At 35.1% G+C, this 24864-nt stretch overlaps 1 protein-coding gene across 5 annotated transcripts in view; it reads left to right on the top strand.

Moving 5' to 3' along the window:
- CSPP1 (centrosome and spindle pole associated protein 1) overlaps positions 1-24864 on the top strand; it is a 157698-nt gene that overhangs the window by 71659 nt on the left and 61175 nt on the right. For 4 of the 5 annotated variants that reach the window (XM_005866341.2, XM_005866342.2, XM_005866343.2 and 1 more), the window contains 7 exons: positions 6619-6722; positions 7079-7102; positions 11043-11123; positions 12256-12354; positions 13311-13750; positions 21872-21970; positions 23273-23340. In XM_005866341.2, coding sequence (XP_005866403.1) covers positions 6619-6722; positions 7079-7102; positions 11043-11123; positions 12256-12354; positions 13311-13750; positions 21872-21970; positions 23273-23340 — 915 coding nt within the window. The remainder of the gene's footprint in view (positions 1-6618; positions 6723-7078; positions 7103-11042; positions 11124-12255; positions 12355-13310; positions 13751-21871; positions 21971-23272; positions 23341-24864) is intronic. The other variant, XM_014539806.1, reaches the window with a different exon arrangement.

Consider the following 24864-nt stretch of genomic DNA (forward strand, 5'->3'; position numbering starts at 1 on the left):
ACCACCCTTTTATATGATGTTTACTTTGAATTTATATTAGTTCACACAAACACTCCATCCATGCTTTTGTTCCGGCCCTCCGGTCCAGTTTAAGAACCCATTGTGGCCCTCGAGTCAAAAAGTTTGCCCACCCTGAGTCTAGCCACTGAGCCAAACCGGTCAGGGCCCTTCTGATTCTTAATCATCGCGTTGTGGGTGCAGGCCTGCCCATTCCGCATTTCTGCCTTCCACCTGTCTCATTGTGGCTTCTGTGAATTATGTTTAGCTAGTTTTCAGGTAGTTCTCAAAGGTGATAGTTTGGTTCTATAATTTAGTTTGAATTTTGACTACTGTTGTGGGAGGAGGTGAACACAGTGTTTACCTACTTTACTATCTTGACCATCCTAGTGCGGTAATCACTTAGGAATTTACAAGGGCTTTAGGAGCCCTGTGTCAGGAATGGGGTCAAAGACAAATATTAGAACAAGAAATGCTCCCAGTGTTCTTATCACTTAGGAAATTAGAAGGGTTTTAGGTGCTCTGTGCCAGAACTGGGGGTAGAGACCAATCTATGTATTTTCTATTACCTATCAGCTTCCCAATCCTGTCCTTGAGTCTTGTTAAAGCAGCATTTTGTATAAAAATTCATAACTAGACTGTCTTCTTTTTCTATATAGGGTAGCATATGTCCTATTTTACATTTGAAGGTAGTACTTTTGTGATTAATAGTATAGGGACACGGCCATGACCTCTGGAGAATAAGAAGCAACCTAATGCATCTATTGACAAACCTGGAGCAGTTACTGTCTGCTGCAAAGGTTTCCAGTATAGATGCAAGAAAAAAGTGTTCTTGCCCTTTCTGTCTGTCTGATTGTGGCAGACAAGATTGAATGGGGGAATACAGGAGGAAAAATGGTAACAGAGGAATGAAACATGGAGAGGGAATTTTGGCAACTCAGAAATAATGTTGTAAACAAAGAAAAACCTGTGGTCTTTTTCCCCAAAAAAGAATCTGAAATTTGAGTTAAAAAAAAATCAGCCTCGTCTGGTGTAAAACTGTTAATAATCCACCTTATTAACAGTGAAAGGAAAATTAATTATGTACCAAACTGATTGGTACTTGGAGTGATTATGGAAGGTGTCAAATAGCACTGTGTTATATTGAAATTATTAGCCTCCTTGTTTCTGGTCTAGATTCTGTGCCTTTGGGCAAGCACTTAGGCTTCTTAACAGAGCTTGCCTATTAGACAGGCCTGTCTGTAAGGCTAATGTCTGGAACTTAGCTAGTAAACGGTTTTCTATACTGATACAAAACTTTCCCTAACTGATAAGAGTAGTTCATTGTCCCTAAACTGTTTGTATAAGCCATGTGATTTATGCAGAAACGGCTGCTTTCCTTTTGGGGAGTCTGGTAGTGCTAGTCAAGAAGGTGCTATATGACCATCTCACAGTAGACACTTAGGGCACTAAGTCTGTAATGAGCTTCCCTGGAAGGCAACACTTCACATGGGTGGTCAGAACTTGTTGGAGGAATTAAGAGTGTCCTAGATGATTCCACAGGGAAGAACTCTTGGAAGTTTGCATTTAGTTTCCTCTGGGCTTTGCCCCATGTACCTTTTTCCTTGGTTAATTTTGCTTTGGACCCTTTCACTGTAATAAACTGGAAATGTTAGTATAATGACTTCTGCATACTTTGAGTCTTTCTTGTGAATCCCCAAACCTGGGGGTGGTTTTTGAGGACTCCCAACACTCTCCTTTTCAGTCTTTTCTGGTTCCTTTTTAGCGCTCTCACCTCTAAACTTTGGGTACTCCAAGAATTTGTTTTCAGTGTCTGCAGTCCCTAGGCGTTTTTTTTTCACTGTTTCTGGGCAGTATTTCTCACTTTTATATCAGAATGCCATTGTTCAGCATTTCAGGCTCCAAAACGCACTGGATTTATTTTGTCTGTCTTGCTGTGAAGTCATTTTGGAAATTTGCAAAAAGATTACAGATTACTAAAATAAGAGATTTTACTCTATTACTAGAAATTATTTGACATGATTTTTAAAAATTCATTTTAAATACAGTTAAGTTCAAGGAAATTTGGAAAGAATTATAAAGAAGAAAAAAATTACACTGTAATTTAAAAATAACATCAGAGCTCGGCTGGTGTGCTCAGTGGTTGAGCATCAAACTATGAACCGAGGTCGTGGTTTGATTCCTGGTCAGTGCACATGCCCGGGTTGTCGGATGCTCCCCAGTAGGGGGTGTGCAGGAGGCAGCTGATCAGTGATTCTCTCATTGTTGATGTTTCTATCTCTCCCTCTCCCTTCCTCTCTGAAATCAATAAAAATATATTAAAAAATATCAGAAGGCATGCAATAGCAGAATTTTACATTGCAGAAAAGTTCTAGAGTTTAGACTAAGCTAAAAAATGTGGAGACTTTTGAAAGTAGACAAAAGGAAATAGTTGATTTTGTTTACTAATTTTTAGTTGCACTTTTTAATTACCTTTTTTTTTTAGCATATGTAATCTTTTTTAAAAAAATATATTTTATTGATTTTTTACAGAGAGGAAGGGAGAGAGATAGAGAGTTAGAAACATCGATGAGAGAGAAACATCGATCAGCTGCCTCCTGCACATCTCCCACTGGGAATGTGCCCGCAACCAAGGTACATGCCCTTGACCAGAATCGAACCTGGGACCTTTCAGTCTGCAGGCCGATGCTCTATTCACTGAGCCAAACCGGTTTCGGCAGCATATGTAATCTTAGGTCTGTCTCTCTCTTTTTTGTTAATCCTCATCTGAGGATATTTTTTCCATGTTTTTAGAGTGTGGAAGCGAGGGAGGGAGGGGAGGAGAGAGAGGGAGAGAAACATTGATGTGAGTTATACATTGACTGGTTGCTTTCCGCAAGCACCCTGACCGGGGGTGGGGAGCAAACCTGAAATCCAGGTATGTGCCCTTGACTGGAAATGGAACTCGAGATTCTTTGGTGTGAGGGCTGACACTAATCACTGAGCAACACTGGCCAGGGCAGTTTCCCTTATTATAAACTAAATCCCAGACATTCTACCTCTTTTGTTCAATTTGTACAAGTGGGTGATTTGTAATAATATCTTTTTTTAAAAAAATATATTTTATTGATTTTTTACAGAGAGGAAGGGAGAGGGACAGAGAGTTAGAACCATAGATGAGAGAGAAACATCGATCAGCTGCCTCCTGCACGGCCCCCACTGGGGATGTGCCCGCAACCAAGGTACATGCCCCTGACCGGAATCGAACCCGGGACCCCCCAGTCCGCAGGCCGACGCTCTATCCACTGAGCCAAACTGGTTCGGCTGTAATAATATCTTTATACTTGAAGTTTGAGTACAGTGTTTTACTCAGTTGATATATTCATATCTCTGATATGTCACCTGCTTAGGGAAAGGCCTGTTATTATTCATACATAATGCTTTCTCATGGTAATATAATAATGAAAAGAGGAAACTAAGTGTTCATGGTAATTGTTTTATAAAGTGTTTATTATGAGTGCTATCTTGAAGGTATATTGATTTTTAAAAAGATTATATACTTTAGTTTTAAATATTATATATAACTCACAAATACTGTAGAAACCAAATACTTGTAATTGGTGTAGTTTTGAAGCATAGTGTTAACTATCTTAGAGTCATTTCTGTTGTACTTGGTGAAGTGACATCACTTCACATTACTCTAAGATGACACTAAGGCCTTACTTGCCACCAGAACCACCAGAAGACAGCTGCTCTGAATAAGTAAGTCTCACCATGTTTCTTAGCTCATTAAGTCCACTGAGATGCCATTGTTAATGCATAGCTTTAGGTGAATATTTAAATTGTTCTATATAATTCTTAATTTTATTTCTATGACCTACCTTTAATGCCATAAAATGATAGTGCTAGATGACAAAAATAAGAATTAAAAAGTTAGTAATTTCTGTTGACTAAATATTAAATTAATAAAATTTTAAATAATTCAGAAGACATATGTTACTTTTTAAAAGACAGTATTATATTATTTGCATCAATGGTAAAAAGCAAATACTCTTGATAAATAAAAGTAAACAGTATGAACAGTATTTTACAAATGAAAATGAATCACATTTTTTTTCTATCACATAAGTCACCAAGCAAAATTGAAAAACAGCTCAGGAGGGGTGTCTCAGTGGTTGAGCATCGACCCATTGATTCCAAGTGCCTGAGTTGCAGGCTTGATTCCCAGTAGGGGGCATATAGGAGGCAGCTGATCAGTGTTTCTCTCTCATCGATGTCATTTCTCTCTATCCTTCTCCCTTCCTAAAATCAGTAAAAACATTTTAAAAAATTGAAAAACAGTAGTAAAAGCCACCTTAAACACATGACTTTTCAGAAAGCTGTACCTTACTTGTTCCCTGAGAGGAAAGCTTAGCATGTTGGGAGGCATCATTCTTGCTGCCTGTTGTCTTTCTCTCTTTGACACAGTACAGCATCCTTTGTGACTACGTAACTACAGATGGGTAACTCTGGTTACCAGTAATTATGCTTCCTCTCTCTATGCAATCAGATGAAAAGCAAAAAGGAAATATTAAGAATAGTGTGTCCTTCCTTTCTCTTTCCTTATACTCAGACATTCATTTATTTATTCATTCACACCTTAATTCAGTGAACATTTCTGGGGTACAAGTTGTGTGTCAGGTATTATAAAATTGAATAAAGCATGGACTTGGCTTTAATGGATTTAAAAAATATATTTTTATTGATTTCAGAGGAAGGGAGAGGGAGAGAGAGATAGAAACTCAATGATGAGAGAGAACCATCGATTGGCCACCTCCCACCGTGGACCAAGCCCACAACCGGGGCATGTGCTCCTGATTGGAATCAAACCCAGGACCCTTCAGTCCGTAGGCTGACGCCCCACCCACTGAGCCAAACCAGCCAGTTTATAGTTTAGTTTCTTTTGTGCTACTCCATTCTTATTGTAAGAATTCAAACTTTCTCTCTCTAGGCTTATATTCTGTATCTTTAAAAATAAGGTTTAGATTCCTTTGTGAGGAAGAATGCCTTTCGAGGATGAGTTAAAATTCCAGGCATGTGGAATGCTTTAGATTCTTTTGGAAAGAGACCTGGGAGCCTGAGTGCGAGGTGTCCTAAGAAATCTATACCCTCATTCATCAGGAGTTAAATAGGCCAGAAGTGTTTATAAAGAGAATGCCACAGTGTTTATAGTGGAAAGTGGAATTTAGTATCGCAGAAAAATCAAGAGATACTCATTTATATTTATACTACTTTGGCCTGTTTGCCCCTGAAATAGCTCAGTGATGTAATAAAGCAGTGATATGACACTTTCATGATAAGTTCCCATCATTTAGCTGCATTGTGAAGAATAAGGCACTCAAATGGTGATCATCAGTTCATACAGCAATCATTTACTTCATCTATATTGGTGTCGCTGATTCTAAGGAAACTTTATTTTTTTAGAAATGATAATTTTTTTATACTATAGTATTACGTAATAGGACTAAAAAAGGTAGGGGGCTTTAAAAATCAAATCCTTATCTGATATCTGTATGTCTTGACATAGTGTTTTAGTATTTAAAATATTTAAAAAGTATTTAATGTGATAACAGCTTTATTGAGGCATTATTGACATAGCATAAAGTTTACCCTTTAAATTGTATAGTTTAGTGGTTTTTATTGTATTTATAAGTTGTGCAGCCATTAATATTGTCATTACCCAAAATGTAATTTTATTTTTGAACTCTTTGAAAATAAAAACCTTTTTCAAAATTGAAATTTTTCTTTAAAAATTATCCTTTTACTGAGTTTTGGTTTGGGATGATGAAAAATTTTTGATAGTGGTGATGGTTGCACATTTTGAATGGACTTAATGGCACTGAATTGTTAAAATGGTAAATTTTATAATATATATATTTTTGCACAATAAAAATTAATATTCATTTATGTGTAATCAGAATTGGTAGCTAAACTTTAAAAGTTTTGGAAATTTCAGTCTGAGCAACACATGGACCTAATTTTTCTCAAACATGTCATAGCAAGGATATTCTTATAGGTTAACAATCTTGTTATTAATTTTCAAGTTGAAAACAGAGATTAGCATGTTGTATTTTTATAGAAATTTCAATGGAATTAACTGAAGAAATCTTGTTATTAATTTTCAAGTTGAAAACAGATTAGCATGTTGTAAGTATTTTTATAGAAATTTCAATGGAATTAACTGAAGAAGTAAAGGTTTTCTTTGCTTTAATTTTTTGTCCTTGAAAAATCAATGCCAAACAATGCAAAACCATTATATAAAGGGGGAATTAGTAAATATAACACACATGCATACATGACAACATATAGTAGCTGTTTATAGATGCATAAAATGTTTCTGGAAGGAGTCAGAAGAAACAGTAATGTTAGTTCTGGGCAACTGCTGTTGCTTGGGTCTGCTGCGTTGATTTAAAGGCACAAAATACAACACAACAAGGCCCTATTAAAACATTTTAAATAAAAATTTTATTATCCTGATCCTAGTCTCAGAATCAGCATGACTATGTTTCTAACTATACTGTGCTTTGTTACAGGAGATTGTATTGAAATTAAGATTGGTTTGAAAATAAGCTACATTACTTTAAGAAGTTGTTTTCTTTCTAGGACTTGATTATGGATTGAGTTTACCACTTGGGGAAGACTATGAACGGAAGAAACATAAACTAAAAGAAGAATTGCGGCAAGATTACAGACGCTATCTTACTCAGGTAAAGAGTTCTGTTAATTAGTTGAGTCTTAGGCTTCAGAAGTCATTGAGCCTGCAACTCCAGCATGTGCAGTTAACAGGAATCGAACCAGTGACTTCTTGGTTCATAGATCGACACTCAACTATTGAGCCACACTGGCCAAACTTTAAGTTTTAAAATCCAATTTGCTTTTTAGATTATAAGGTTATTTTAAACAAGCATGATGTTTGTAATCATCCTAAGATAGTCTTAGTTTTTTAACTACTTTATAACTGTTGTTCCAAATTTATAAATGCTCTCTTATTTATTCTGATTTGCACATGGAGAGAAAGGACTTTGAATACATTTCATCAATGGTTTGTTTCCCTTGACTTTAGGGTATTACAGAAGCAAAGAGAAAGGTAGGGTTGCCTGCGGAATGTTCTCCTTTAGATTTTTTTTTTTTAAGATCTAGTAGCTTGCAATTATTGGCATCTATGATGTTGCTGCTCTCTCATGGGAAAAATAGCTTCATTTGTGGTTTTGAGACTTTTGAATGGCACCATTTTATAATTTTGCTTTTAGCAAGATGACATTATAATTTTCCATTAATTCAGTTAAGCATTATTTTTGATTTCTGCTTTGCATTTGTTTTTGTTGTTTTCTTATGCATCCTTTAAAAATATTCTGCATCTATAAGTTCATTTGTTTTTATCATACTAGTTTTGTTCTTCAAATTATGTTATCACATAAAGATTAATAAAATAGGATATTCAAGATACTCTAAAATGTTTTTGAACTGTGTATTGTCAAGATTTGGATGACTAGATATTTTTGCATCCATACATGTAGATTGCATTTGTAAATGTATATTGGAAAACAAAGACAAACAGTCTTATAGAACTATTTTTAAAAATAATCTCTTACATCCATTTATCATTCAACCAACACTTTTTAAACACTTACCATGAAGATGAATCAGGTATGAGTCCTGTCTTCAATGGGTTTAGAATCTAGCTGTAGAGATAATATTCATACAAAAGTGATAACTCTAAATGAGAAGGATAGTATGATTAGGAAAGGCCTCAGTGTTATTTTGTAAGGCATGATAAGATAGAATTTGGATGTTCTAGAGGGCAATCCAAGGAGGAGGGGAAGCTTTTCAGATGGAGAGTTTAGAATAAAGGAGGGCTTGAAGGGTAGACTTTAGCTTTATATGAGTGAGGCAGATTAGGTTTACCAGCCTGGCTGAGTTAGATTCTTTTTGAGAGTAGTAAGAAGTAATCATGTAGCTAGAGAGGTTAGGTTCTGGTTAGAAGGCAGTAAATTTTTTTAAAATATATTTTACTGATTTTTTACAGAGAGGAAGGGAGAGGGATAGAGAGTTAGAAACATCGATCAGCTGCCTCCTGCACATCCTACTGGGGATGTGCCCGCAACCAAGGTACATGCCCTTGACCGGAATCGAACCCGGGAGCCCTTGGGTCCGCAGGCCGACGCTCTATCCACTGAGCCAGACCGGTCAGGGCAGAAGGCAGTAAATTTTTAACTTGGTGTATAATAGGCAGTGGTGATATATTGTACCTGCTTAAGCAGCCTATGAGGAGCTTTGTAACTGTTTTAGGACAGTTGTACATGTTATTAGAGACTCTTATTGTCCTAAATTAATACCACAGATTTTTAACTGCTCTCCTTCCGTTATTCTTAGACCATTCTCCATGCTGCTTTCTGGAATGATCCTGCCTTTTACCGATTTAAGTACTTTAGTGTCTTTTCACTCACTGTCTTCAGGATAAAAATTTGAATCCTGTAGGATGGCATGTGAAGTCTTTCCTGATCCATCCTGCCTCCCGGGCCTTGCACCTCATTATCCTCCCCAAACCCCCTTTATTGGGTGGGGTTTCCTCTGATCGCTATCATTTTCACTTGTGGATTTTATATTTCATAGATACATGATTTTAAACAAAGACAAATTATGGTGGGAGGCATAAGAAGAAATTGCCTTTAGTAAAGGGAAAGAGATCAAGGAGTACAAATGTTTAAATTCAAAGGACTGTGAAGTTTTTGATGTTGGATCATCAAGAATGTAGTTGTGGTAGAGGAACAGTAGTTCCTTAACATGAAAAAGACAGTTTTGGTTGATATCTGAGAAAGTGAGAGTAGAAAGGAAAGCAAAGGAAAAAGGAAATGACATAGGATATGGGGATGTAGCTGCAGTGGCTTCCTTGACCCTTGGATTATGTACACTTTTCCAAGTCCCATTCTTTCTGTATTTCTTGTGACTTTGGGAAGCCAGGCTTGTAGACAGCATGAATCTTTAACAAAAATCAAATCTTTAAACTTTGTTAATGAGAACCATTAAACAGTTACTATCTCTACCATCTTCTTTCCTGTTTTTAGAATAAAAGACACTTGATCATCTGACAGTGCAGGAAGGACAACATATTCTCAGAAGAACAGTTGTTAAATTGAATCAGTAAATTTATAATTTTAGCCCAGGCCTCTCTCCTGAACCTCAGATTTTTGTATTTGGCTGCCTGTTTGACATTTTCAGTTGAAATCTAATGAGTATCTTATGTTGAACATGTCTAAAAGGGAATTCCAGATTTCTGTTTTTCCCAATCCTATTTCCTAGAAACTTGGGCTACCTGTAGGCAGTTCTTTTTATATATTTATTTTGTCTTAGCACTTAATCACCTTCTAATATACATTATGTTTATGCTTTTTTGTCAGTTTCCCCTGTTGAATGTAAGCTTTAGGAAGGCAGGGTGTCTGTTCTCTTCACTGATGAGTCTCAAATGTATCAAACAATTTGGAACATAGTAGGCACTCAATATTTATTGAATGAACGAGTGAATGGTTAAAATTCTGTTTTTTTTGCAATACTCATTGTATTGGCCTTATTGTTTATTTTTTTCATTATATTAAATTTCACATATCATCCCAGACCTGGATTGGGAGTGGGGAATTGCTCAGTGAAGGAGTAAGGTGCTTTATCTCTCTCTTCCCAGGATTGGAACAGGAGTGTGTTCTATTGTACATGTATAACTCTACAAATGATTATGTTTATTGTTTGCCTTGATATATAGGGGGTTGAATAATGTGACTCATGAGTCAGATTATTTCCCTTGACAAATAAATTTAGAGTTCTACCAACTTTCAGATTAGCTTTTGTAGCACATATTAAATTATTAATAAATTTAGATTTAATGAAGCTTATTAATATTTTAGTTTTATTAGTCTGTTCCCATCATATTTTGAATACAACTCTATTGTAGTAGTTAGTACATTGTATTGTAGTTTTTTGTTTACGTGTTTGTTTACCCAACTGAATTGTAAATCTCTTGATTATAGGGAACATACACTTATTTTTGTCTCCCAACCACCTAAAAAAAGTAACTGAAAAATATTACATGATCAATAATTGCTTGTTTAATGAATAAATCAGAGGCATGGAGCTGGACAGGTTAATAACTATTGATTATTTAATCCTCATAACCTACTCATATAGATGACACCCCTGTTTTACAGACAAAGAAACTGAGGCAGAGAGGTTAAAAAAGTCCAGATTATATACTACTAAGCAGCAGTTTCAGCAAATTGGGGATTGTATAAATTTTTTACTAGTCTCTTGTGTTTGCTTTATAGTATTCAAAGAGATATTACATTTTTTATCTTCCTTGATCCCAAATACCAGCTTTGGTAGTTAGAGCAGAAACCATTCTCATTTGATAGAAGAAGAAAGTATAAGTCAGGGAGGTAAAGTGATTTGCTTAGTGTAGCACAACGGAAAAGTGTTGGGGCTACTTCTAGAACCTAGCTCTTTTGACTCCTAGTCTAATGCTCTGTCTACTACACTGCATTACCTAAATGTTTACTGAACAAAAATGGAAGGACACATAAAGAAACAGTCTTCATAGTTTATATCTTTTGACATTTTAGAAGATAGCCACTCATAATTGCAGGAAAAATAACATTATCGCAGCATGCATAGGATATTTGTGAGGAAGTGTAATTTTCCTTAACAAAAGAATAGTAGGGCATCGAGAGTGAAGAGGAATATGAATTAAGAAACAGTTCCTTTTTTTCTCATGCTTTATAAAATCACTCTGAATCAATAGCTATATATGTAAAGCAAAGGAAAATTAAGATTTGACTCCTCTTCAAGGAGTTGTCGATTGGAAGAAAATTCTCTTTTTCCTAATTATGATTTCTATAGATTTGTAGTTTCTTTCTTCATCTCCATTTCATTCTTTTGCTCTGCATAATGTAATAGCTTAGAATATCTAACTTAAAGACACATTTATGAAATCTTTTATAAAGGCAACTAGATAATATATTTTTTTATGTGTATATGCACAGAAAAATTTTCTATCCACGAGTGAAACAGATCCATCTACTCTGGGAGTTTCTCTTCCTATTGGTGACAGGTTATCTGCCAAGGTAGGTGGATGGTAGGTGGTGGGTAGCAGTTTTATGAGGGATGAAAATCATGAAAAAACATTCTGGATTTAAATGCAAACAGATTCCATCATTTTCTGTACTTGAATATATGTATTTTTCCAAAAGTCTGAAGAGTCTTTAGTTGTGCTGTTTAAAAAAATTTTTTGAACATTACATTTATAACTATGTAATGTGACATATTTCTTTAATATGTTGACCAATTGAATATTCATAATTTACATTTTCCAGCATTGGTTCCTGAGCTGTAAAGTCTATGCTCTGTAACACAGTGAAATGAATGGATGGCAGAATATACTGAGCTTTTATGTAGGGTGAGGGTGTGGGGCGATTTAAATGTCAATTTCAGTCATGCCATAAATACATGTACATACTCTTTAGACTCGCAGCGGTTCTCAACCTGTGGGTCGCGAACTATGAAAATACATCCTGCATATCAGATATTTACATTACAATTCATAACAGTATCAAAATTACAGTTATGAAGTAGCAATGAAAATAATTTTATGGTTGGGAGTCACCACAACATGAGGAACTGTATTAAAGGGTTGCGGCATTAGGAAGGTTGAGAACCACTGCTAGAAGTTTCAACAGAACATTTACATTATAATATTTTGTTGTCTATGATAATTTAACTTTTCTATATTTAAAATGTTTAGCAGCAGGCCTTTTGGGAGGGGGTGGGAGTTGGAGCAGGAGATAGCCCTGGAAAGGAAAGAAGGAAAGTAATGTGGTTGGATCTCCTTGGGAACATGCTAATGACAGACTTCCTGGCAAACACATTGTGCATTTACTAGTGGGAAAGATTTATTTATGATAATATTGACATAGTGCACCTGGATTATCTAGGATTGCTGTTGATAAACCTAGAGTCCATGGATTCATGGGGCATGGCTTAAGCATGTTGTAATGCGTAGGTATTTTAACATGATAAAAAGGGGAGCTGCACTAATGGTCTGTAACCTCCTGCTTCTCCTGTGCCTTGCAACTGCTGTCCTTGAAATTAGTAAAACTTAATTCTGGCCAAGATCACTGATTTGTGTGTCTGATTTAACATTAAGGTACTTTTTTTCTGAAGCAGAAGTTAACATTGCCTTTTGGTGTCTATTTTAAGGAAAGGTTGAAACTTGAACGCAACAAAGAATACAATCAATTTCTCAAGGGTAAGGAAGAATCCACTGAAAAGTTCAGACAAGTAGAAAAGAGTACTGAGGTAGGTGTTGCTTTTAAAGTAAATCTTTAATGCTACAGATAAATATTTTGCACTTACTTGAAATATTTTTATGTTAGACATTTCACTTTTTTTTCTTTTATTGTCTAAAGTTTTACATATGTCTCCTTTTTCCCCAATTGATCCCCACCCCCCCAGCCATTCCCACCTCGGGCAAGCCCCCGGTGTCACCTGGTTTGTTGATGTAATGTTAAAAAAGCCAGATCAAACCAAAACATTTGCAAATGGTTTTATCTCATAAAACTGACTTAACCTACTTTTAGGTGAATAACTTAACCTACTTTTAAATTTCATTAATTTTAGAGTTTTGGTTGTATGTGATTTTTGTGTATTTATTTTTAAAATATGTTTTTGTTGATTTTTTTTGAGAGATAGAGAAAGGAAGGTAGAAGGAGAGAGAGAAACATCAATGTGAGAGAGAAACATTGATCAGCTGCCTCTTGCATGCCCCGTACTCTGGGGAACGAGCCCATAATCTGGGCATGTGCCCTGACCGGGAATCAAACCGGTGACCTTTTGGTGCATGGGACACGTTTTTTCCCCCCCAAATTTAAGGGTGGTTGATGTAACGAGAGCCAAAAAATTTACTACCTGTATTCTTTGTGTTAAGAAAGAATTTAATTCAAAATATTTTGAAGCAATATTTAGCTGCCAAAGTATGATTAATATCTTCTGGGATAGGAATTTGCATTTTGTTTATCTTTTCTTTTTATATACACTTTATCCATATTACTGTTATCTGTATATTTGACATTTATTATTATTAAATGATATATTTTCTGAGGTTTTTTCCTAAAGATAAGGTATCTCCTATGGGTGATTAATCCTTAGAGTTGAGATGATTAATAGACTAAGCATCATTTGAGAGTTTAATTACCTTATAAGAAACAGCATCTCATTAAAAGCTTTTCTTTTCTTTTTTTTTTTAAATTGACCAGCATAAAAGTCAAAGAAATAAAAAACCTATTGGTCAAGTTAAACCTGATTTACTTTCACAAATAAAAACATCTTGCCAAAATTCAGAGAGTCCCAGGAGAGATGTCTTAACTCCTTCAGAGGCATATGAAGAACTTCTAAACCAAAGACGACTAGAGGAGGACAGATATCGACAACTAGATGATGAAATTGAGTTAAGGAATAGAAGAATCATTAAAAAAACGAATGAAGAAGTAGACATTTCCAATAAAAAACATCAAAGGTTTGCCAGCAAGGTTGACATTCCAGATAGAAGATTTAGCAGGTTTAATGAAGATCTTGCCTTGGACAAACAGTATTATATACCAGACCAAGATCCTGAAGTAAGTGAAGAAATGGACGAGAGGTTTAGATATGAAAGTGATTTTGATAGAAGACCTTTGAGAGTGTATACAAATGACAGGTATTTACAACTTCATTTTTATTTTCTTTACTTGCTCATTATTGATGTTACTTTTTATCATCATATTAGGTAGAATCAGTTTCATTTGATTTACATATTTAATTCTAAGATGCTGTCAGCTTTAAGTTACACCATTATTTTATGTACCACTGAGGTAACAAAGAAAACACCTAAGATGGGGAGAAAAGGACCCTGTCATAAAGCTGGAACACTGAAAAGTTACAACCTTTATGTAAAATTAAATGGGAAATAAACTTTCCCACAGAAATGGACAGAAAAACTTCCATGCCTCAACTTGGCACTGAGTAGAGGGAGTAAAAAGCAGCTTTCTTGAGAATTGAATGGTCAGCCAGTACTGACTTAGGTTTGCAGTCTGAATTCATGCTGCCCGTATTGTCCAAAAAAAAACCTGGAGGGGAGATTGAGAGTTGTCTCAAGTTCACAGTGCCCCTAGGTGACTGGCAGGACATTAACTCCTCTCTGCAAGAACTTGACATAAAACTAGATTGATGGCTAATTTCAGATATTAGAATGTGGGACAAAAAGAACACCTTAAAATAGATGAAATATAGCTTATTCCTTTAATGTTCCTATGTTCTAAATCCTTTTATCAGTATATTTCTTTGTTTTTAAGTTACTTATTGAACATTTATTTAAGTGAAATGGCAGTAATTTTTTTAAATCAGATTTTCACATGCTTTTCAGTTTCTTTGGATGATTGTTTTTGTAATGCTATTTGTAATTTCTTATTTTTTAGTCATTTGTCTTAATACTTAAAACTTGCTATACTTCAACCTAACTTTTAAATTAGAGGTAGAAATATGGCAGGGCCCCATATTTGTCATTGACTTGTTAACGTGAAAGGGTTAAATCTAAATTTGGAGCATTTAAGGGGACCTGTTTAATTTATTTGTCCAAATAGATTACTCAGTGGTTCTCAACCTGTGGGTCGCGACCCCTTTGAACATCGGAAAACACATATATAATTACATATTGTTTTTGTGATTAATCACTATGCTTTAATTATGTTCAATTTGTAACAATGAAAATACATCCTGCATATCAGATATTTACATTACGATTCATAACAGTAGCAAAATTACAGTTATGAAGTAGCAACAAAAATAATTTTATGGTTGGGGGTCACCACAACATGAGGAACTGTATTAAAGGGTCGCAGCATTAAGAAGGTTGAGAACCACTGCACTATAACTTTAGTATCTTAGGAAATTTTCCGAGACATAATGCTGAACATTCAGTATTCTAATTAATAATACAAAGCCTTTACAGTGTTGGGTCTTCTCTTTATTCTGTAGCTATTATGTTCTGCTCACTCAGTCTTTTTAATATTCCCCTCAATTTAATTTGAATGAAGGACTAGAATGTTGTAATGCCAACTCTAGTGATCTCTGATTTGAATCCAATTGTTTGTACTTTAGAAAATGCCCCAAGTCCTATAATTGTTATATTTATATTTGAAAATGTTTATATCAGAAGGTATTCAAAGGCAGCCTAATCTAAAAAAATTATCAACTGGGGAACTGCAGGTAATCTTGGACTCGTGGTGCTGCCATCTTTGTACATGAGAACTTTTTTCCTTATTGTGTTTGTTTACCTTTGGAATGTAATGTAATGCATACCTTTTAAGTTTGGGATTTCAAGAAACTTACTATAAGGTTGTTGCTTTGTTTTTTATATATTTTAATCTATTCTATTTGTAATTATACCCTGTAATGATTTTATACATGAGCTAAGAAATGAATTTCAGACTAATTATTTGAGCACTATCTTTTTTTCTTATGTATCCCATAAATGAACTTTTCCTGTATTATCTTTTTCAAGTAGTATTTTCGGATTAGTTTAAATGAGAATGAGTGAGAATAATTTCTGTTACACATTTCAAAGTTTCTAAAAGTATTTCTTCAAAATGTAATTATTATTATATGTTACTTCCGGTTTGTTAATGCATATATTTCTAGTGTAAGGTTTGTCACATATGTCAGCATGGCAGTTGAGGTTAAAATTGAATTTCTGTATTTCAGATTTGTGGATTTCTTATTTCCAGCAAAAAAAAATGTATATCACATTGATCATTCAGTAGGTTTTATTTAACAGGCAAAGTGGTAGACAGGAAAATGACTTTATTTGTTAGTGAAATTTTTGAAACTAAAGGAATGTGTAACTGCATTTGGTCTCTTGTTCTAACCATTTATTCTTTATATAAAAGCCTAAGCGACTGGACAACCGAACGACCAGTCGACTGGTTGTTATGACGTGCACTGACCACCAGGGGCAGATGCTCAACTCAGGAGCTGCCCCCTGGTGGTCAGTGTGCTCCCACAGCCAACCTCCTGCAACTGGTCAACCTCCCACGGTCCCTCCTCCTGGCTGGCTGCCCCCACCCCCCATTGGCCCTGATGTGGGGGGCTGGCCGGCCAACCTCCCGCAGTTTATCCCCATGGCCGGCCAGCCAACCTCCCGCAGTCCCTCCCAATGGCCAGCCGGCCAACCTCCTGCAGTCCCTCCTCCCGGCCAGCCGGCCCCCTGATCGGGCCCATTGGCTCTGATCTCCGGCCAGGCCGAAGGACCCCACTCATGCATGAATTTGTGCACCAGGCCTCTACTATAATCTTAACCAGAAGTTCTTGACAAAAAAAAAAAATTATAACTGATTGTGAGAAATACAAAATTAATTTTCCTTCGTTCTAAGTTTCCCTTCTCTTTTTTTCTTCCAAAAGACAGCATGTGATAAATTCTAGTTAAGATTTTTAATACTTTTTAATTTATATTTTTGGTCTTAGTTGTGTTCTTTTCTTTAAAAAAATATTTATTGGTTTTTAGAGTAATAGGAAGGGAGAAAGAGATAGAAACATTGATGAGAGAGCAACTTCAATGGGCTGCCTCTTACACAGCCCCCACTGGGATTGAGCCCACAATCAGGGCATGTTCCTTGACTGGGAATAGAACTGGTGACCTCTTGATGCATGGGTCGACGCTCAACCACTGACTCACACTGGCTGGGTGGTCTTAGTTCTCTTCTAATTTCCCTATAAACTTTTCATATACTACATGTATTTATTAATGATCTATTTCCCCATGTTAAATATGGGAAAGAAAACTAGAGCCCAGAAATGATTTTACTTTTCTAAACTAATAATTACTGGCAGTGTTTAATAGTTAACAAGGTGGTTAACTGTGCTTGACAGTTGAATTCTGTGTGTGTGTATTATTTATTCATACATATTTACCAATTTAATTAAAATTTATGTTTTTAGAGCTTTCTAAATTTGAATGTAGTAGTGTCTTATAATACTTAGAAATTTATAGGTACTTTAAAAATATAGTCATCCTAGTCTTATTTATTAACTTGAGTTATAGAAGTTAATATATTGCCATCTTATGTTTTACTCTATAACCAGAGTTAATGAGTAAAGGACATTTTTAGCATTAAAAATGCTGCTGGGTTGTTTTTTTTTAAGTTTTTATATGATCAATGTAGTTTGCATTTCAGTTTAACTCTTAATATTTGATAGTTTGTAATTTTAAGTCATTTAATAAAATTCTGAGGTAATATTCCATCTGAAATTAGAATCTGTGTGTTAGCCACATGTTTTTAGTGTAGGACATTCTAAGAAGTGTGCATGCTTAATAGGAAGACATAAATGAGGAAGAATGGCTTATTAGAATATGAGTTACTTAATTTGGTATTATTTTTTTCTTATAGTAATTTATTTTCATTTATCTTTGGAAGGAACATTTTAATTATTTTCCCCACTTTAAAGATGGGATTGATATTTGAAAAACACTGTTATGGAATTAAAGTAAATGTAAAAACTGGGAAACAACTGAAAGCAATGAGAAAAATATAGTTATAGCTTCATATATTTTTTTAACTTTTGTGCACCCTTAGTAGTAGAATTCATTCACATTAGAGAAATTCTTGATATGAAACAAGGTGATGTAACCATTATTATGAATTAGATGATTTCTTTTAAGTAAGGAGACATTCGATTCTTCCTCCCTATCAACTGTATTAATGTAGGACCAACAGATGGTAAATATTTTATTTCTATGATGTGTTATTCTCCAAAGCAAAAAACATTGTAAATTTATTTCTGCAGTAGTTTAAGTTATTCATTATCATTTAGGAGTTGTTCATTTACATGTAAGTTAGCTGAAAATACCTGGGTTTCAAACAATTCGCTTTTCTTTTGTAAGAGACTAATTTTTAAAAATAAGATCAACGTGTTAATTTTTAGACTAATCTTGGGCTCTAAAAGATTTAAGTATCTATGGTACCTGGTTTCTTTGGGCATTGAGATTTGAACCTAATTCAAGGAAATAGAGAACACAACTTTTTCCATTTAACATAACCTTTAACTTTTTGTGTCTTTTTTTTTGATAGTAGGATGGTGAAACTATTTTACATTTATTCCCTCGCGCAAATCTGATTTTCTATGTCAAAGTAAGCAAACTTTTTTCTTTTGTGAGGTCTGTCCCTTGCTGACAAAACTGAATGGGTTGAGGTGTGATAAATGAACCTGTCGATTTAAAATCATAAGCTAGTTAGGTAGTTTTGGGTCACAGGAATCATTTTATTCTGGTACTGGCTCTAAAGCCATAGCTAAACTGAAAGGAATTCTCAGGGACAAACTGGACCTAAACTGAACTCTTGTGCTCTGACTAGAATCAGGCTATTCTTAGCTATTGAGTTCATTGCTTCTGGAGATCACCATGTGTCATTCATCCTCAGTGTTGAAAGGATTGAAGAGAGAAAGCAGTGGTCAAACTTCTTTCTCTGCAGAGAGGACTTCATTTGCTTCTGTAAAAGTTTCTAAAATAAATTGTAAGACCACCATAAAAGCTGTTAAAGTGAGCTAACAGGGATAATTAAGAGTGATTAAATGTTAAGTTTATTAAAAATATAAAAGAAACTTTAATAAATGAAGGAAATTCCATTACAGTTATACAGATACTAGAGGCCTGGTGCACAACATTCGTGCACTGGGGGTGGGAATGGGAGGGTAGGTGGGTCCCTCAGCCCAGCTTGCCTAAGCTGCAGTCAGACATCCTTAGTCAGCCTGGCTTGTGGCTGAGTGGCGCTCCCCCTGTGGGAGCGCACTGACCACCAGGGGGCAGCTCCTGTTTTAAGCACCTGCCCTCTGGTGGTCAGTGTGCATCATAGCACCCGGTTGTTACACTGGTCGATTTGCATATTACCCTTTTATTATATAGGATTTTAGTAGATAGTAAGGTGACTAACTTTTCAAACTATAATTTGCCTTCACAGCTTGTTAGGTTCCTTTCTAGTTTTCTTATTTTATGTCTTATATTAATAACTTATAATTTATGCCAATCATTTCATAAAATTGAATAGGATACCTTAAGATTTTATTTTGTCCTTTTTAGTGAAATACATATCTCTGCTCATTTTTGGATTCTTAAATATTTCTCCAGTTTTTGACTTTATTATAATTATCAGAGACAGGGGGACTTTTATAATTTCATTAACAAATGTTTTTCTTTAATGAAGGAGCCCACCTTCAACTATCTTTTATATGCCCTGTCCATTAGGAAATCTTTGTAATTTTACTGTAGAATTTAGCAGAGATCTTGACCTTACACGTAAATAAAATCATTTAACTTTCTGTAATTTATAGTGTTTGCTTTATTAAGGTGTCTATATATACCAAAGAACTTATTGAACATGTTTTGTGTAGGTGCTTTAGATATTGTACTTGGGTATAGCTTATAAAAATAAGCTAGACACGCAAGTTCAAACTTAGCTGAAAGTGCAGGAAACCACAATTCTCTGATAGATTTTAGAAAGAATTTTTGTATGTATAAGTAGCCTTCAGTTCTGGTTAATTTTGATTTAATCCCAAGTGATGTTTTTAAAAATTCATAACTTTAAATTTTTCTATATCTGAAAACGTGCTCTAGGCACCTCTGTACCACATCAACAAGTTTACTTTTGTATGTTGTATTGAGGGTTTGCAAGACCACCCCCAGGTTCAGGGATTCCTAAGGAGGACTCACAGGACTTCGTGTATACAGTTATATTCCTGACTATGAGTTATTATAGTTGAAAGGATATAAAATAAAATCAGGAAAGGAAAAAGGTGCATGGGACAAAGTCCAGAGGCAACCAGGCCAAGCTTCCAAGAGTTTTCTCCCAGTGGAGTTGCACATGACACGTTTAGTTCTTCCAGCATCCAGTTGTGACAACATGGGTGAAATGTTGTCTACCATGAAAGCTCATTATAGACTCAGTCCCAGTGTTTTTATTGGGGGCTGGTTACATAGGCATCCTTTTCCTATTTGTACCAAAATCCCAGACTTTCTGGAGGAAAGCAGATGTAATATAAACTATATTGTTTGTACAAACAGTTTAGGCCAGGGGTGGGGAACTTTTGGCCCATGGGCCATATAAGGCCTGAGAAATCAGTTGGTCTGGCCCAGCCAAGGCATTAGAGTGAGTTAATTAAATGTTTGACTAAATGTAGCAGGCTGATTTTTAAGTTGATAATTTTGTTTGGCCCTCGAATGATGTTAAAAATATCCAAATGGCCCTTGGCAGAAAAAAGGTTCCCCACCGCTGATGTAGGCACAGTGAGCCATTCTTTTCAGTTCTAGGAATGGTGGGACCCCTCCCTAAATCTATGTCCCAGGTGCCAGCCAAGGGCCAGCCTTGCTACTAGACCTTTCTAAGGATAGGCAGCTCAGGCCTCTCTGTTAACCCCTTTTCTGCACATGTGTGATATATAGATCAAGTATAACTAAATCTGGTTGCTTGGCGTTGTTTTAATTGCAAATTTGAATTTGAGTTTATACTTACCTGTTCTTTAAGCAGTAGAAGTACAGAATAACACTAAACTTATGTGTCATTTTAAAAGATTCAAGTACCTAGACTTTAGATATAAGACCAGCCGTGTTTGATGAATTGAAATAAATTTGAAATTCTTTTTTGAAAGGGCCTGCGGAGGGTTCTGTTGCTTTAGGTATGGATAAAAAATGGGAGACATTTATGTCATGCCAGGTCATACATTCGTAAGGTTATAATCCTGTAGAGTCTTTTCCCCACAGGTGATATTGACAATGGCTCATGTGATGGAAACAAATGAAGAATTTCATATGCTGGCTCTGTGGAGAATGAGAAGTTCCTTTTCTTCTGAAAATTGCCATTTTTCTTAATGTGATAATGAAATTCACCTAAAATATTGAACAATACTTTAACAGCCATATTTTTTTTTCTAGTCGTCCTCTTGAGAGACAATGTAGTTTAACTGCCATGTAAAGAACTGTGACTTAGGAAATAGTGATTTTCATGGATGCCTGTAAATGTTGATGTAAATAATCATGTTTTTCTGGTATGAGAAATTAAACTAAAGAAATCAATGTTTGCCAAATGGAAAAAAACCATAAATTGAAAAGCATTAAACATTTTTTAATCTTTTCTTATTGTTATGACCTAGTAAGTAAACTAATCATTTTCTAGCCATGCATCAGTCCGTTTATGATGTTTTTTATGCACCTATTGGTAATATTTATTCTTTCATGTGATTTACACTGTTAACAAATGTTGTGGCTTGTTACATTTGATTTGATTAAATGGTAAATCTACGGCTATGCTTTTAAGTTATAAAGGTTTGTATATGCAGCGAAATAATTCCCAGAATCTATGAATTTTAAGAAAATGATCTCATTTTGAAATTTGACTATGATCTTCCTGAGGGCAAGGACCATGTCCATATACCCTGTGCCTAGAATTGAACTTGGCATTTAGTAGATGCTCAATAAATACTATTTGAATAGAGGAGTGAGTAAAAGTATAGTATATGCATAGTTTTCAAGTTAAACATTTATAGATGTTATAATGAAATAATTTATAATGACCTTCTTTTGTTTTAAAGACGATGAAATCCAAACTCTTAGTGTCTCTTACTAACCAGCCGATCATATTTGAATCAAATCTATTCACATTAATTTTAAAACATGTTTACAGTAAAATTTCACTATAACACTTTGTTCCCTTTAATATTTCCAACATCAAATGCACAAACACCAAGACATAGGTCCACTGTATGTGGGACAAGCTCTATAAGCTAATGTGTTTTTAAGGATATACGGGAACAGACGAGGGAATGTGCCTTCTGTGGAGTATGGTGGCAATGTCACAGGACAGTCAAACATACGAATTTCATCTGCTGGAAATAAAAGGTATAGTATGTAATGTAAATTCTGCCTTTCAGTCATTACATACACTGTGAAACAGCACCTGCTAAAATCGACTTATTGAAAAGTGGAAAGATAGTATTTTAACAGCCTTCCTTATTAGGAAGGAATTGGAAGAAAGGTTCGGAAGGGGAGAGTTGTGTTAAATGAAAAATTAGAGTACTTTACAGCATTCTTTTGAAGGGCAAGTTTTGATGATAGAGTGTGCCAAGGTGTTCTTAAAAAGTCCCTGTCACTTTAAAGTGTACATATTTTAAGTAAAGAAAGGAGAAATAAACATACACTACAAGGACTAAAAATTAATTTAAAATATCTTGGAGTTAAGTGGGTGGTATAACTTAACTGGAAATAAATTGAAAATATTCCACAATGAGTTTTCCTTTCAAAACTTTGTTATTTACTTTCAGCTTATTGAGTAGATAATTTTATGCTTACATTGTAAAATGGGTGTTCATATATAATTCTGTCATGTTTGAAAAGAAAGGAAATGATATGCATTTTATATTCATGTTCTCTTTCTATTTATAGTTTATCATTTTGTTGGCTTTCTTGTATCATAAATAAGGATAAGTGCTTCTGAATCTTTAGTGTATAATGAAGATAATATTGTCATGTATCAGGAACAGTGTCTATTTTCTTTAAAACAAAGTAATTCATAAAAGTGCTAGGGATAGTCTGGCCGGTGTGGCTCAGTGGTTGAGTGTTGATCTATGAACCAGCAAGTCACAGTTCCCTCAATTCCCTGTAGGGAGCATGCAGGAGGCAGCCAATTAGTGGTATTTTCTCATCATTGATGTTTCTCTCTCCCCCTTCCTCTCTGAAATTAATTAAAAAATATATATTTTAAAAAGTGCTTAAGAGAAGAGATTTTGTTGTTTGGGTCTAGTTAATGAAGGTTCTGGGAGGGAATTAACTTCCTAGGAAGGAGTCATTTAGGGATGATCATTTCCAAGTATGTGTATAGGTATCACCATTTTCCTTTTAAAAAATGATTTATGTCTACTTATATTCATTTTCTTCACTGGGGTAACTTCTTATTAAAAAAAAAAAAAGGTTTTATTAGGAACTATAGAGCCAGTGAAGAAGGCTGAAGAAAAAGGAGCCCAAATACATTGGGGTCCCACTATATAAAGAAATAAATACCATGATTTTATCCTAACTTTAAAAATATGTAACTATCATAGCATCTATAGTATTTTAAAGGCCAATAACACATAACTACTTTTTACTCTAACTTTTGTTTCCTGAAAATTACTTAGGTTTTAATTCTTTTTGTTTTTGTTTTAGTGCTCGAGACAATGAAGCATCCAAATCTACCCGAGAAATCTGTAGTCCTTTTGCGGGGATGCTCTTTGGTATGTGCAAACTTCAGTTGATTAGATTTGTAGAGTGTTTCATAAAAGCTCTTTTTATTTTTTTTGATAGACACCCTTCCCCATGTTCTTTCCATGTAATTTCTGGGAAGGTACTTTGTTCTAGTCATGATCATAATCCACACTTTCTCTTTATAGACATGAAGGACATAGCTTAACATAAGTATGTTGATTTGCTATGTTAACTTGTCACGATAAAAAGAGCCTTATTTCCTGCGTGCAACTGTATTTTTTTGTTTTTTAATCCTCACCCAAGGATATTTTTTCCATTGATTTTAGAGCAAGTGGAAGAGAGGAAAGGAAGGAAGGAGGGAGGGAGGGAGGGAAGGAGGGAGAGAGAGAGAGAGAGAGAGAGAGAGAGAGAGAGAGTGAGTGAGAGAGTGAGAGAGGGGGAGAGAGAAACATTGATGTTAGAGACACACCAGTTGGTTGTGATTGAGCCTGACCAGGGCCAGGGATTGAAACTGCAACCCAGGTATGTGCTTTGACTGAAAATCGAACCTGCAACCCTTTGGGCCGTGGGCCAAAGCTCCAACCACTGAACAAATTGACCAGGTCTCCTGTGTGTAAGTTTATTTTTTATTTTATTTTTAAAAATTTTAAATATTTTTTTAATTGATTTCAAAGAGGAAGGGAGAGGAGAGAGAGATAGGAACATCAATGATGATAGAGAATCATTGATTGGCTGCCTCCTGGATGCACCCTACTGGGGATCGAGCCTGCAACCTGGGCATGTACCCTGACTGGGAATCGAACTGTGACCTCCTGGTTCATAGGTCGATGCTAAACCCTGAGCCACACAACTGGGCTCCTGTGTGTAACTTTAACTAGAAATGAACTCTGTTCTTTGTAAAAATTACTAGAAAAATTACTTGAAATTTGGTTTCAGTATATGAAAAAATAGGATCAACAGTTTAGGTTCATCTGAGAACCATCAGTAATTTAAATTTTGGTTTAGAGATAATGTAATTGCATATTTCTTTGAAATGAGAAAAATCGCATAGCACCTGAAGTTTTATTCTACTGTAATGTTTTATTCTACTGTAATGTTATTAAGTGAAATTGACCAGTTTTACTATATAGATAGGTAAGAAGGCTTTATTCTTATGATGTATGTTATAACATGATAAAAATTGGAAAAATGACTTTCTTTGATGGCCCACTGACAAATAATGGAATCATTATTTGGAAATTTTAAAGATGAATGGCATGAACTTATCTTTAATGCAATCTAAGAATCATGGATTAATATTCAGTGAGATAATAGACTCTAATGTTTGCAACAAACCATTGAAGTCATTTAATCCAATGATTTATCTCATGGCTTCATATATACACTGAGTGGCCAGATTATTATGACCACCTGACGTTTGTAGGCAAATTAGCTGTAATTTTGCGCTGAAGTTGCTAGAGGGCCAGACCATTATAAATAGGGAAGCAGGTTGTTTACCACGACAGTAGAAGTGATTTTTTTCTGAAGATATGGGTAAACAACGCGATTTAACA

Source organism: Myotis brandtii, unplaced genomic scaffold (genome assembly GCF_000412655.1).
Source record: "Myotis brandtii unplaced genomic scaffold, ASM41265v1 scaffold23, whole genome shotgun sequence".
NCBI lineage: Eukaryota > Metazoa > Chordata > Mammalia > Chiroptera > Vespertilionidae > Myotis > Myotis brandtii.